Here is a 15559-nt window from a genome sequence, read left to right as displayed (position 1 = left end):
CTATTTCTCCTCACGGTCTGCTTCAGAAATAACAAGAAACAGCAGAAAAACTTTTAAGAAAGTAGTATTGATCTGTTTACAAGAATCTTAAGAGAAAATTTACACCACAGATCAACGATGTTTTGCATTTACAAGAATCGGGGGTTTCTGCAGACAAGGCAGCTACAGTGTGGACAGCAATCCTCCTTCTTCCTACAGTTCCAGCTGTCCATCAGGGACACCACAGAATCCACTAGCGACATTACCGTGTGATAGACTCCTCCCACTTCGCCTGTTCAACATCAGTATAGATTTGCCTGTGTCAGTAAGTGCTGAAAAAACCCTTTAGGACTAGAACAAGAACTAGAGACAAAGGGAGAACAATTGTGTAAAACAACATGCTAGGTTAGTGCAACAGTTTGGCAGGAGAAAAATTTCATCAAAAGAGCCTACGAGAACTAATACTTAACCAAACATTAGGGTGGCAGGAGAAAACAGACGAAACTGTCAAATAGGTTGACTTTTACTATGACATCTATAGTGACAAATAATATACTGCATTTCTGAAAATGGTGCCCATTAGCAGTTCAATATTTTCCTTGCTGCTTTTAAACAGAACACCAAGCCCAAGAATGAGAACTACTTATACAGTCTAGAAAGACCATACTTTCTGCCATCACAGCAACCACATATTCAGCAGCATATATCTGTTTTACCTTGTGATGACTATTACATGGAAACTGTGAATTAAAAAAAAAAGAACAAAACAGTGGTTCGCATGCTCATTTCCCTCATGTTTCCACTCTGACAAGCACTGTAACTCCATGCATTACAGTCATATAATGGCATTATAGTCGCTGGAAGAAAATTAAGACCAATCAGAAAAGGGAGATTAAGTTTCTTATTAGAAAAAAAAAGAAGAAAAGGAAAAAAAAAATCACAGTGAATTGTTACTTATGATTGATTTGCTTTCATGTTACAAGAATTTAACTTTTAACCTAGAACTTGATACTGCCCAGGCAAGAGTTACCTGATACATCTCCAGGGGACACTCCTGTCCTTCCAATGTTGGTGAGTAAATGATCTATGTTGGGCACTGGCTGGGAGTCCACTGTGTTTTCCTCCTGCACTGTTGTCTATGGTTAATAAACAAAGATCTCTTCATCATTTCTTCAAAGATACTTTCTTTAAAATTCAAGCAACATTTAATAAAAAAACCCATTACTGAGTGGAGCACATGGGCATAATTTTTTACCTTGTTTACACATAATTAACTAAGCAATGAGCATCATACTTCTATTTTCTTTAGGTTGGAAACTGAGGAGCTAAGGACCTGATTCCAGGGTGCAAAGTGGGTAAGAGCATACAAAGCAGGAGGCTGACATTGCTGGAGTGTCAGGATCTGGTGTCCCAGTGAAAACAACAGAGTGCAAATGCGGTCAGACAATACTTACAAGAGGCTCTTCTGCACCTTCTTCTGTGAAAAACCAGTCATGCTAAAATTTAAAATAAAAAAGGTAAAAAGAGAAATTAAATAGATCTATATTTTGGAGCATAGAATACAGAAAAGGGTAATTATCTCAAAAAAACAAAAAATTATAGCCAAATTCTACCCTATCAGCTGCTCCTGGAGAAAAAACTCTCTGGGCGGGGTGAAGCAGGAACTTACGTGCTGGATGAGTGTCTCCACAATCTTGTACTGGTCCGGCATGTGAGTGACCATGTGCGTCATGTTGTCCTCAGATGTTCTCACAAGAGTTGGGCCAAAAACTATTGCTAGATTTCTTGGTTCCATCTGCAATAAAGGACGATACTGGGAAATATCACAATTTTTCTTAAGAAAATAAGTTTAAAAATTGCATGTTTGACATTTTATTTCTGACAGGTTCTTCTGGTGAAAAACAATTCAAAGAAGAATGGTTGACTGATGTGTGTGTAAAATAGAAAAAAGCTTCCTAGTTATAATTTTCCTAAGTTAACCTCTACCCAACTTTTTTCCTGCTTTAATGACAATGCATAATGTACAATGCTTAACTGGCATTCCTTTCTTCTAAGAAGTCTTTGATAGAAAGCAATTGATGTGGTTCAAAACTAGTATTACTGAAGCTAAGTTAACTGACAAAAATATTAGTATCAAAGGGAAAACACTTAGAAAAGAACGTGGAAATCCTCTGCCCTCAAAAACTAAAAAGCAGAAAACTGCTTAAAGATACATAAAATTTTCCAAACCTGCCTCAATAGTATAGCTAAATCCCTAATATGTAAAACCAAATGTCTGGAAGTATTCCTTCTGAATCAATTTTTACTTCAACCAAATATTCTGGAGTTCTTTGCCTATCACTGCACCAATCTGAATGCTCAGTATTACATGTTTGTATGTCCATTCCCATGATATTTCTATTCCTTGTTTAATTATACAATTATCAAACATGTAGGGTTTTTGTTTTCCTTTGTTATATCTTGTAGTATCTGCTGTAATACTTTGAACTTAGGATTTGATTCAAATGTTAAATAACTTTCACCAACCCTGAAAACATACCAAGGGGTTACAAATGACCAGAAAACTGAAAAGCCACACTGGAAAAAAAAATACTGTTTAAGGAACCACACTACTCTACTATTTTTGTGAGAAGCATGCACACGCACACCTCTCAAATAAGGTACAAGGTACAAAGTGGATAACCCAGAGATCTTTTCCCATTCTGAAGCAATTACTATGTGTCTAACTTGTAACTGAAGTCAGTACTTCCACAGAAAGTTGGCTGAATGGAAGAAAACACGACTGCGTGAAGGGTTTACTTGAGCTGGGCACACAAGGCATGTTTCCCACTTTCCCTCTAAAAGGTGTAGTCGCCTCAGCCTTCTGTCAAAAAACAAAAGTCCAGCATCTCAAAGGTCTTACGTAAAATTTTTACTAGATTCTTGTCTATGATTTCATTAAGTATGTAGACTAATAATAACATGCCTTTTAATTTTATATGTACAGTAATATTTATGATGTGGGAATACAGTTTCAGCTGGTTTCCATATAAAACTAATAATATATGTAGTTCACATTTTATGAATTCATTAATTACTTAAAAACAAATTCTGTATTTTTGTAAAAGATGTTCCACAACACATCGTCAAATAAGTCTGGGAAATGAAATGCCTTATGTCCCCAGTGAAGATTCACAGTGTAAATATATTTAAGATTCTCAAAAATCTTCAGTAAAGAAATCAACTATATTTTGTTTAATCCAGTACTTTCTAAAATAATTAGACCATCCAGCACTCTTTTCCCATAGTTCTTACTAACATCCAGCAAAATTGACGAATGATGTAGTATACCTTGGAAAATGCTGAAACAATCAGAAAATATTTCAACTATAATTATACTGAGAAGTTTTTGGTTCCTATTCTATGAGCTTCTGAAAGCAATACAACCAGTTACTATAGGCTTTCTTTTCTCACCCTCTTTTATAGCCCTATCACTTGAGGAAGCTGTCTAAAAGAAATGATAAGACTGCTTGTAATCTTGATTTATAGGTAGTAGGGGCTGATACTGCTCTCGTAATCCAGCCTTCATACAACTGTGAGCAACTATCTTCCAGAACGTGCAGAGCCACTAAACTGACCTGAATAAAAGCATTTTTCTCCACTTTAAGCAGATTATCATCCTTAGAAAAAGTAGTGACAGCAGTATTCCTGAGTTTGTGGTATTGTGTTTCTTTCTTTCTTTTCCAGAAATCGAAGTGCCTGTGTTTAAGTATTTCGAGAAGTAATGTCTCAGAGTCAGAATCCTCTTTTGCCACCTCTAGTGACGTAAAGGATTGAGGCAACAATCACCAAGAGTGAGGAGAATGGTGAGATATTAAGACTATAATGCACCAACCACAGTATGCAAACCTTGTTTGGATAATGATTTAAAGAAAAGTCTTTACAGTTGTTTGTTTAAATCAACATGCAAACAAGGTCCATGTATCAGTACGGATAAACCAAACATGAACTGAGTATTAGATGATATTAAGGATTAAATAATTTGGATGTGTTTAATAAAGGTAATGTGATGGTGTTAAAAACAACACAAAAAGGTCTTATGTGCTTAAAACTAAACAAAACAATGAAAATGTCCGTATTATTATTTGGTACATTCTGACTCTTGTATCATGCAAATACTGTCTATTCAAAACACTGGTATACAACTGAAAAATAAAAGAAATGGAATGTCTGGCTTTTTCATTGTTCCTGCTAGACACTTGTAAACAGAAATGTCTTTTAAAAATGCTGATAACTGATATTTTGGGATCTTTTGCTTTTAGCAGTGATCCTTAGGGGTACTGATCAGCCAATATGCTATATTTTAGAGCTTTTATTGAATTACAACCCTGTATTTGATTAGTTAGCATAAAGCAATGAAGCATGTCTTTTTACCTAAACCCACTGGAAGTATATCGCTTCAGTGTGCACTTTTTACATACCTTATTTTTTTCTGAATTTTCTGCCACTGTCTTCAGATGAGCCGAAAGAAACTTAAGTGTTTCATAATGATGTTCAGGCAAATCATGTATCTGAAACATATTATTTTCATGATGAATTTAGATGCTGAATTTTAGGTATACCTCTAGAAATATAAAATAATACCTACTAGTCTTTTTAACGTTTTCAGACGATCTAGAGGATCTTCTTTACGATTGGCTTCAATAAAGTCGGCATATTTATCTGACAACAACAATAAGAACAATAAAGCAAATCTTAAATTGCTTAGATGAGTTGTAATCTAGCTTTCCTTTAAGGTTCAATTTCATATCACAATTTAACAATTGTAGGGAAGACCCCAAATAACTTTTGACGTTATCAGTCTCTAAAACTGCTATAGTTTTTAATGATCTAACCCTTATCATCAAATACGATTATCTACAATGTGAGTCCCCTGAGTGTACCATCCTGTATTTATACACTTGGTACATTTTTCTCTTTGCCCCATACTGCAACATCTAGTACAGTGTCTTATATAAGTCAAATATTTGCCTTGAGTAAAAATATATTTTTCTACTTATTGTATCTTATTAGGGTCTGAATACTTTTGAGTGAAAACAATAAAATATCTCTTTAGCTTGACTGCAAATGTGAATGAACAGAATATATATTTTACTGAGCCTAAACAATTTTTTACAAACTGTTTTCCATTAATATATATATATATATTTCCATTAATATATATATTTATATATATATATATATATATATATATATATATATATATACACACACCAGGGGGAAAATATCTGAATGACAAAAATAGCACATAATTATGCTTTATATATAAATAAGAACTCAACAGAATCTCTAATTTCCTTTGTCAAAAATATTTTTTCCTCCTTCAATTTCATATTCTACGGCTTTCCAACAATGTAATTTTTAACTGTTACCTCTGGTTTCTTTTGTGGGCATTAACTCACCATTTGTGAAGAGAGGTTCAGGGAGTTTTCTGAAGAAGGATTTTAGTAAGCTGCTTATCACATTCAAATCTCGCCATTTCTAGGTGGCAAAATAGAAATATAGTGGTTTTACAGTCAATATTGCCAAAGGAAAAAACACAGATCAGTTATCCACACAGAAGTACACGACTTACATCATCTTGTATATCGATGTCAGCCATTCCCTTGTTGAGCTCTTCTTGCATACTTGAGATAGCTGCATTATTCCCAGGAACTCTATAAATACCTGTATATTCAAGACCTCTTTCTTCAACTAATTTGCAACATATGTCAACTATTAATGGAATATACTGCAAAACAAGAAATAAACATTTTATTTAATAATACCAATTTTTATGTTTAGTTAGTAGATGTATACCTTAGCTAAAAGGCCATTTTCACCCAAAAGAAAATGCATAAATTACTGCATTTAGATAGAGAAAATAAAACACATACATACTACAGAATTTGGAACTGATAAAACCAGCAAGAGATACTTGAGACAGTGGGAAAAGGAAATAGGTCAAGACAGGAAAGGAAGGGTCCACAGGGAGATAACAGTCTAAACAGGAAACGAGAGCAAGTAAAGAGAGTGTGAGAACAGTTCAGTTGAATAAAGAGGAATAAAGTAAAAAAAAAAAAAGGGAGTGACGGCTAACATCAATCAACTCATGATATGAATCCTAACATGGGTATTGTAAACACACACACACAATTACACTTATTATACTTTCTTAATCAGGTCCTCGTTCTCATCCTTCTTTTATGATGCTAAAAGCAGAAACACACATGATTTGAAAATAAATTCTTACTGATCATTTCAGATACAATCCTAATGTCTGAATAATTATTCTATTTCAGAGTCAATACATTAGAAAAAAGCATTACAGATAAAATTACTCAACACACCCTTACAGATCAGAAAAGCTTAGGGAAATTAAGGTGAGCTATGAAGAGGAAAAGGCTCAATAAATCAACAGGTACTCTGTTATCTGAATGGCTGTGTGCACAGGTCCTATTATGACTACAAGTGAGTGAGAGACTTTAGGAAATCCTGCTTGCTGGTGTCTCCTACCCGATTTGTATGAGCTGGTGGGCAATCATCCAGTCTGACCCCGAATGTTCCAGTAGCAGCAGGCTTTTTTTCAAATGTCTTTCTCATAATACTTGGAATACCTTTTCTCCATGTGCCTTTGTCTTTTGGGGGACTGGTATCATCTTTTGATTGTTATTCAAAATAAAACAACATAAGAAAGACAATGAAAACATGAGTATTTACATCATGACTTAAAAAACCCTTTATCAATATTTACGTAAATCAGTTCTCTACTGTAACTAACATATATTTATCAAAAATACTATATTATCTTCTCTTGCTAATACAGTACTACTTTTAACTTTTCATATAATTTAGCAGTTATCAATTATTTGTCTTTACCTTTTTACAATCTGTACCATGATTTTCTTTAACACAGTCAAGAAAATAGAATCAATGTGACAACTTCATAGTGAGAGTTTTACAGAAAGAAGCACAATTAATCTCAAAATGACAGCACCTGATCCTCTGCATTAATCAAGTCTTCAGTGTAGATGTATGTGTTGTACTTTCCTTCACTTTGTCTTTGTCATGAGAACTGGCACCTCAGACCTCACCTTAAAGGGAAAGGTCCCAATGGCCTAGACCAGGCCCACAGGGGTCTTTGAGCTAGTGCATGCGGGGCTGAGGTTAGCAAAATTGGTACAGAAAAATATGTAGATACCTTTAAAATCCCAGTTTTAAACTATTTCATTTGTTCAATTTATCTGAGAATGCCAACATCAGTACCTTTGCTGAGAAGCCTCCTCTCTGACTCTTCCTTTGGAGAATGTGGACTTTGCGTCTTTGGCTCTGATTTAGCACCAAGCAAAGTCTGCCTGATGCTGAGGCTCTGGCGAGGTGTTTTTGGCAACTGTTCTGCTTTGCTGCTGAAAGAAATGAATGTTTCTTAACAAATAAGTATTTTATATCCAAATTAACTTATGCACAGAGTGGAATTCTCACCTCATCAGACTGTTATATTCTTTTATTCTTCGACTAATTAGATCCCTGTTAGTGACACCAGTGTCCTACAGAATAAAAAGGTAAAATTAGATGGTCAACTCTAAAAATAGGAATCCCTAATTTTTTGAGGCTCTCTATTGCCCTACTTTGCGTATTCAGTAAAGACATTATATTTACCCTCCGTGGTGCCGTTGTGAACCCTCTCTTCAACATCATCTTACACAGTCACCGTGTGACCAATGTTCCAAGTGCCACCCTCACTGAGCGAGTTTTCTGTTTATTTTCTGTACCACACCAATACTTAGAATAGAACCAGTGAGTAGCCAAGTGTTCTAACTTATTAATCTGTCATTTTAAATTAATGACTGGGGAGCAGAAAGTCAGTTTTTTCTCTCACTAATACAATAAAAAATGACCAGCATTTCAAAACACTCATTTGGATTGAAGATGAAAAATACTGCCAAAATTGTTCATTGTTATAAGAGTAAGAGATTAAGGATCAATTAAGTGCCAGAAGTGACAGATTATCAGAAAAGCTCAAAAGTTTTCTTTTTTTAAAAAACCCCAACAAATTAAATTTTATAATATGCTGTATGGAAAACTTAAGAGTTGACTCAAAAGTGATGATTTTTTTCTATTAATTTCAATTATACATCGGCATGTGTCCTCAAAATTTTTTTTAGTTGTCTCATTTTGATTACAACAAACAATATAATTTACAAAATATACAGGCTTTGGAGTCAAACAATCTCAAATTCAAAATGACTCTTCTCACCTCCCAGGCAAGAGATCATATGGTTAAGACCTAGAGGATAAAATTTCCTGGTTTAAATCTTAGCCCTGACCTTATCAGCTATGTTGCCTTGGGGAAATTACATAACCTGTCTTTGCTACATGGTTTCCCTGTTTGTGAAATGGTGATGATGATGATGATGATAATAATAGGACACATTCATATGGCTGCTGAGATTAATTCATGTAAAATGCTTAAAAGACTATCTGCCATATGGTATGTGCTCAGTGAATTATTACTTTCTTATCTATAAAACAAAAAAAATACCCATGTCTTAACTTTGGATGATGATGATGATGACAATGACTGACATTAAGTAAATGCTTATTATCTACCAGGCAGCAGGCGTTCTTCATAAGCACTATCTCACTAAGTCCTTAAAACAGCCCTCTATGTTTTACAGATGAAGTCATCTGAAGGAAGTTTAACAAGGACACTCTGCGAATGCTTAGCACGCAGCAGGTGCTTCTTAAACATGGCTATTAAAGCTGAAATCTATATCCAAGTCCTTATTCTCCCTGTTTCTTTGCAAAAATTCAGGTCTGATGCTTTCTTTGTAGTGGTGGCTGTAGAACACAGGGTGTACTGATACAATCTGGTGTTAACTTTTAACCACAAACAAGGGAGCATGTAAACTATCAGAGAAAAAAAAGCACAGGCATAGGTAAGTTTTCATAATTTGAATTGGATATAATGGGATGATTAAAATTAAGAAGATGAACTGCATAACCTTATAGTTACTATATGTGTTCCTAAGCACTAAAGAAAGAGAAAAGGAAGTTGCTCTTTCCTTTTTGTCCTAACAATGGGCACAAAAAGTGAAAACAATGTGTTAGAAAAACTGTGTCAATGACACAAAAAAGGTACTCAAATAAAAGCTAGGCATGATCATTGCTGAATTTTTGGCTTAAAATTTCGTTATATCCACTTAAAAAACTACCTTTGCTGCCGAAATTCACACTATAAAAATATCTTGATGATTGTGAGCTAGAAAGTCTCTTAAGTCCCTAAACATTATTTCTTGTTTTTAAGAAATGGCTTATAACATTTCTGATCAAATTTTCCTAAAACCAATTAATCTATTACAATAGGTGATATTATATTCCTAAATGCATGATTCCACTAACGAAAACCACCATGTAATTATCTCTTTGCATTTACATAGTAATTTGTTTTCATACGTATTGTCACTATAACTTAAGCCACATAACATTCCTGTCTGAGACATAAGAAGACAGATTTGGAATTATTTAGCCATGAAGGTAATGACCAGAACTAGGAACCAATCTCCTGATCTGTGGCTCCCTGCTTCTGAGACAGTATGCAGAGTACATAATCTATTTTTTTATTTCTACAGGTGATATCCCAATAAGTAAAAATAATGTATCAGATACTTTCAGTCTTCTTAAAGAAAAAAAGAAATAAGAAAAATGTGAACGAACTTGTCTGATTTTATCAACATCGTTTAGAACCCACACCTCTTCATTTAGGTTGCTGCTCTCCTGGATGGTCTTGATCCAGGCTAACATATCGTCTCTGTCTTCAGCCTGAAAGAGGCATTCACAGTCTGGTGTGGTGAGCCGGAACACATTTTTCCTCTTGGTCTCACTGTAGGAGATGTCTATTAAGCAAGCGTTAACACTGATGGGTTGTTCTTCTTCAGATGTAGTCATCTGCTCTCGCTTATCTTTGTACACGTAAAGCGAATGGCCCCGAAGTACAACATACACCTGCTTCCACGGCCGGATGCTCCCACCAACTCGCTAGAAAACACGAAACAGGTCAGGCATACTTAATCCTTGGCTAAATTGCAGTGACAGGATAAACACATTAAGCAACACTGTTAAACAGAAATACATATCAAATATAGCAGATGCCTGATTTATTTCAAAACATACTTGTTAGGAGAGGAAAGACAAAACTTGTGGGGCATAAACCAAGTTAGGCAATATATTCGTATCAAAATTAAGGATAGTGAAATCTCAACTTCAATTTGGTTAGGAAAATAAACAAGGAAATTAAGATAAAACAGGCATCACAAAATATATTTAAAATGCTAAAGGAATAGAAAAAAAGAAAAAAGTCAGCCAGAAAATTCTTCTGAGTGAACGTCAGGTTTAACACAAGTCATAGGTTATGAAAATAAGAAACACTGCTAAGGAGATCCCAAAACAATATCTTTAATTAATGAATTAACAAAATTGATGAACTTCATATGATCAAGTAACAATAGTCACATCCAAAGTGAGTTTTCTTAAATTGTTAAACTCTTTGATTATTTAAAAAATACTGTTTGAAATAATTGAGAAAAATTAAATAAAAAATTTAAAATTATTAATATGAAGAAGTGCCACTCTCTAAAAGATTACTCTGTGATAATGACTAATAAATTTTAATGATAAAAGCAAAATTTCTTCTTAAACATCTTGATTTCTCCTTTATATTACCAAAATATAAGACAATATATCCATAGATGATACACAGAATAAAAAACTAGAAAATTAAATGTGATTAGAATTTTTAAAAAATAATGTTTCCTTCATATGGAAAAAGGTGTTTATAAAAGATGTTTTCCATTCTTTATTCTGGATATGTTGACATTTTATTTTACTTTTTAAAAAGATTTTATTTATTTATTTTTAGAGAGAGGGGAAGGGAAGGAGAACGAGGGGGAAAAATATCAATGTGTGGTTGCCTCTCGTGTGCCCCCTACAAGGGAACTGGCCTGGAACCCAGGCATGTGCCCTGACTGGGAATCAAAGCACTTTGGCTCACAGCCTGTGCTCAATCCACTGAGCTACACCAGCTAGGCCCTTGGATATGCTGACACTTTATATACAGACTTCATGCTTCAGTTTTCAGTGTCTGTCTATCTTCCACTCGCAGGAACTAAGAAAATGCTGTACCTTGCCCTTATCGGTGACCAGTGGCCGGTAATGGAGCCACCCCTCCTTCGCAGCATCACTGAAAACCTCTGAGGAAGAATCTTTCCTGGATCCAGAGTCTTCTGATGACTTTTGGCTGTCTGTGATCTACAGAAAAGACCAAAAAGGAAAAAAAAAAAAAAAAAAAGCAAAATGTCAGCTTTCTTCTTTATAAATGTTTGCACAATGAAATTGCTTTGCTGAAAAAGTCTTTTATTTAGTATTCCAAGTGAAGGGCTATTTTTGAAAAATCCTAACTATAAATTACATTAGAAAAATTTCTGGTCTTGTTAAAAAACGTAAATTGACCACCATCATTTTTAAGTCATCTGAAGGAATTTGTAATTATTAAAAAATTATAAAAATAATGTAATTTTCCTGCTCTCAAGAGGTCACATTTTAGTGCAAAAAGACAAAGAAGAATTTAAAAAGAAACAAGAAAATGATCAAGTTGTGAGTAGTGCCACCTGAAGAATGAAAAACACTGAGATGCAGTAACCAATGGCAGCAGTAGCTATAAGTTAGTGGTGCTGAGGCAAGGGCCTCTCCAAAGAAAGAACATTTAAGTTTAAATCTGGAGGAGAAATTGTTGAAAGAGCCAATCGTGAAAGGTCAGGGAAAGAAGAGTTCAGGGAGAATGTACAGTTAATGAATGTACATACCATATTTTGCCAAGTATAATGCACACTTTTTTTGCCCAATTTTTTGAGAGAAAAATAAGGATGCATATTATATACGGGTAGTACTAATTCTATATCTGTATAAATGTTTTTAATTCTTTTATTTATGCTTTGTGTTAAAAGTGTAACTCCAGAAAACAATAATGCTATCTATATGGAAAATAACACCCCGGAATGCGATAATTGGTTTTGTTTCAATATAAATAAATAATTGAATTAAACAATTAAAATGAAACACTTTTCCCCCCTGTAAGTTTGGGTCAAAAATGTGGGAGCACATTATATATGGGAGTGTATTATACCTGGCAACATACAGTCTTTATCAATATCATTTTAAATGTTCACTATTCAATGTGAGTAGCAGAAATGGAAAATTTTCAATGGTTTAGGGTCTTTCAGGCCTTGGTAGGAAGTGTGGAGGAAGCCATCAGAAAATGAATCAGGATAGTGGCATTATGTAGTCAACACAAGTCACTGCTTGCTACATGGAGAACGGATTCTGAAAAGACAGCCATGACAAAGGTGTTACTGGAGGAATCCAGGTGAGAAGCAATGACATCTTGGACTCAAGTAGCAGAAGTGAAGACATGGAGGAATATAAAGAATCAGGAGATAGTGGGGACAGGACTTGATACAAGAGAGGGTGAGAGGGAAAAAGGCTAAATCCTGAACTAAAGTGGACTTTAGGAAATGTGGATGTTGGTTTTTAACAGTATAATCTTCCAAGTAAAAAGATAAGAGTAGAGAAGGCAGAAAGTGTGAGTATAAATGAAGGTAGCTAATATTTGGGGGGAAGGTAAAATAAGGAAATTCCTGTCTAACAGCTTTTATTTTTCCAGTGAAGTATGGGAAAAGGGAGGATGAGAGAGGATGAGGGTAGCTTGTAGGAGGTAGGGCAGAGGGAAGGCATGAAATGATAATTTTGAGGCTAGGAAAACAAACATACAACAAAATACAGAAGGATTGCTGGGCAGTTCGATTTGGGGCCATAAACTGATAAAGTGAGAAAAACCAGCATAGTATGTATACAGTATTACATAGGGTGTGGCCAAAGTAAGTTTGCAGTTGTTTGTATGGAAAAAACAATAATAAATAATAATACAAGAATAAACTCTATTTTATGTAAACTCACAACTGTAAACCTATCTTAGCCCCACCCTATAAAATGTTTAGAAATTAGAAAAGAATGCTTTATATATATATATTTTCCAAATACATTTGAAACAGAATAAAAGATTATGACATTTATGAAATGTATCTAATAAATAAAAGAAATCATTCTCTGTGAAGAGCTAAGTAAACTAAGGTAAATAGAAACATTTATCATTTGCTGATATTTTTAAAATATTCAATACCGACCTTGATTCCCTTTAGACTTGATATGTGCTTAAAAGACCTGTTGGAAAAGAAATACGTAAGTATTTTCAATAGTGAAGAAAATACCTTAAAGATGTTAAGGACAATTTTATAATACAGCTAACCTTTCATTAGTGAGCTGACATGTCATCCTTTCCATATTAAATGTCCACTATTCAACACAAGTGAGAAAAACAGCTAATTTTATAATTACTTAAACTTTTGATACAATGATGGAAGCTTTCTTAGTTGATTTGGTACATGAAAACTATTTCTGCATAAAGTGTGAGATTTTCTTATCCTTTTTTTTTAGATGAAAGAAAAGCTACTCAGGCTAAACACTGAGCTTTCTATTATTAGTCAACCAGAGTTGCAAAAGGATTTCCACAGTGTTAATCATGGGTAAGTAGCTGCCATCAATAGTCAGACCCGCTCAGCTTGTGGAAACTCTGAGCCCTACACGTGGTGGGAGGAGTGCTGCCAGGGCTGGTCCCGGTGGCTACTCTGCCCATCCAGGCAAATCATGGATGATTTCAGTAAGAGCAACTGTTGCCCCTACAAAGTCTTAGTGCTTCAGAAGACAGAGTCACACCAGTTATTCAAAATCATTAAATTTTAGGGAACAAAGTTGTTTTTTTGTTGCTTTATTTACTTATTTTTAGAGAGGATTTTATTTATTTATCTTTAGAGAGAAGGAAAGGTGGGGGAGAGAAGAAGGGAGAGAAACACTGATGAACCGCCTGTGCACACATGCCTGGGTTATGGGTTCGATCCCAGAATCCACAACCCAGGCACGTGCCTTGACCTGGATTTGAACCAGCGGCCCCTCACCTTGTGGAACTATTTATTTTTAAATGCCAAATTCATTTAAGGAACTTAGCATTTCAAGACGTAACTGAAGATGACACTGTCCTCTCCTCTCAGAAACCTGGAAACTGGGGACCCTCTTCCCCAAACTACAAGGTAACCAGAAACAAATACACAAACTCAATTTCCACCAATTATCAGGAGGTATCTGCAGCCATGCACTACAAAAAATGAAGAAAGGTGGTTAAATGCAATGAAGTAAAAAATGAATACAGGAAGAGAGGATGCCACTAGTAATACACCTCAAACAAAACTGCAGGGCACTGTTCTCTGAGAAATCCAATCAATCTTCCCTAGTTTGGAACAATGGGAGGGTGCTTTTCCTGGTGACAGGAGCCTCATTTATTACCATTAATATCAGGGGAGGTAAGAACTAAGGGAGAAACACACAGTTCTGCCATCTTGCAAGAAGCAGTGTGTAGTAGGGTAAAGCAGACTTTGAAATGTGGCAATTACTGATATCTTTCAGTGAGGAAGAAATAAATGTTTAAAAAGCTCACAAATGAAATCCTGCATCATTAGAAAAATTCCTGCTAGCCTGGACTTCTGCAATGGCCACACCTCACACAAACTTCCCTCAAACTGCTGGTGAGCAAGCACAATGCAAAAGACAGATTACGCATCTTACAAATCTACACTTAAAACATGTATATTCTTATTAACCAATGTTACCCTGATAAACTTAATTACAAATTAAATCAAATTTAAAAATTGGCAGTATGGGAAGAAGTAATTTTATCGGACTATAAATAATCATCAAATAAAAACTTCACAGAATCTATGCAAAAATACTGTAATAAAAAAGACAAACTGTTCTTTGACAGAAAGTTCAACATCATAAAAAAATTAATATTCCCTATATTAATCTATAAATTAAATATCACATCAATGAAAACATTCATAAGTTTAAGAACTAGAAAATTAATTTGCAAGTTCAAATAGTATAATTAAAATAGCCAGGACAATTTGGAAATGACAAAGTAATTAGGGTGAATAGCCCCATACACTAAGCATTGTAAAACCACTATAATTAACAGAATTTGGTATATATGAATACACAGATGAACTAATTGAACAGAATAGTCTAAAAATAAAACTAAACATATATAAAATTTAGCGTATAATAAAGATGAAATATCACTGGAAAGCATAACACTCAATAGATGCTTTTGGGACAACTGAGAGACACTGGAAAATATAAAGTTGGCTCTTTATTTCATTAATTAGAATAAGATAAATTTCAGGTGAATCAAAGTTGTAAATATACAAAAAGGAAAAAGAGAAACATACAAATTTGAGAAGTAAACAATGAAGGATTTTTTATAATTCTGGAGGAAAGGCTTTTTCAGTATGACTCAAAATCCAAATACCATTAAAAAATATTTCTAAATTTGACTGCAAAAAATAAAATAAAATGTTTAATCTTTTTTTCATGGTTAAAAAAATTTAAGAAAACAAAA

General features: G+C 34.4%; 1 protein-coding gene across 6 annotated transcripts in view; it reads right to left on the bottom strand.

Annotated features, from left to right (window-relative positions):
• ARHGAP21 (Rho GTPase activating protein 21) overlaps window positions 1-15559 on the bottom strand; it is a 133272-nt gene that overhangs the window by 6310 nt on the left and 111403 nt on the right. For 3 of the 6 annotated variants that reach the window (XM_028505397.2, XM_028505399.2, XM_028505401.2), the window contains 13 exons: window positions 13236-13272; window positions 11179-11304; window positions 9751-10035; window positions 7480-7544; window positions 7264-7400; window positions 6514-6656; window positions 5594-5749; window positions 5421-5499; window positions 4607-4680; window positions 4440-4529; window positions 1649-1774; window positions 1434-1475; window positions 1010-1115 (listed from right to left, as the gene is read on the bottom strand). In XM_028505397.2, coding sequence (XP_028361198.1) covers window positions 1010-1115; window positions 1434-1475; window positions 1649-1774; window positions 4440-4529; window positions 4607-4680; window positions 5421-5499; window positions 5594-5749; window positions 6514-6656; window positions 7264-7400; window positions 7480-7544; window positions 9751-10035; window positions 11179-11304; window positions 13236-13272 — 1466 coding nt within the window. Of the gene's footprint in view, window positions 1-1009; window positions 1116-1433; window positions 1476-1648; window positions 1775-4439; window positions 4530-4606; window positions 4681-5420; window positions 5500-5593; window positions 5750-6513; window positions 6657-7263; window positions 7404-7479; window positions 7545-9750; window positions 10036-11178; window positions 11305-13235; window positions 13273-15559 lie in introns of all 6 variants that reach the window. The other 3 variants (XM_036023163.1, XM_028505400.2, XM_028505398.2) reach the window with 1 other exon arrangement.

This window comes from Phyllostomus discolor, chromosome 1 (assembly GCF_004126475.2).
Source record: "Phyllostomus discolor isolate MPI-MPIP mPhyDis1 chromosome 1, mPhyDis1.pri.v3, whole genome shotgun sequence".
Lineage (NCBI taxonomy): Eukaryota > Metazoa > Chordata > Mammalia > Chiroptera > Phyllostomidae > Phyllostomus > Phyllostomus discolor.
The sequence above is the reverse complement of the archived record's forward strand: the minus strand, read 5'-3'. Positions and strand labels throughout refer to the sequence as shown.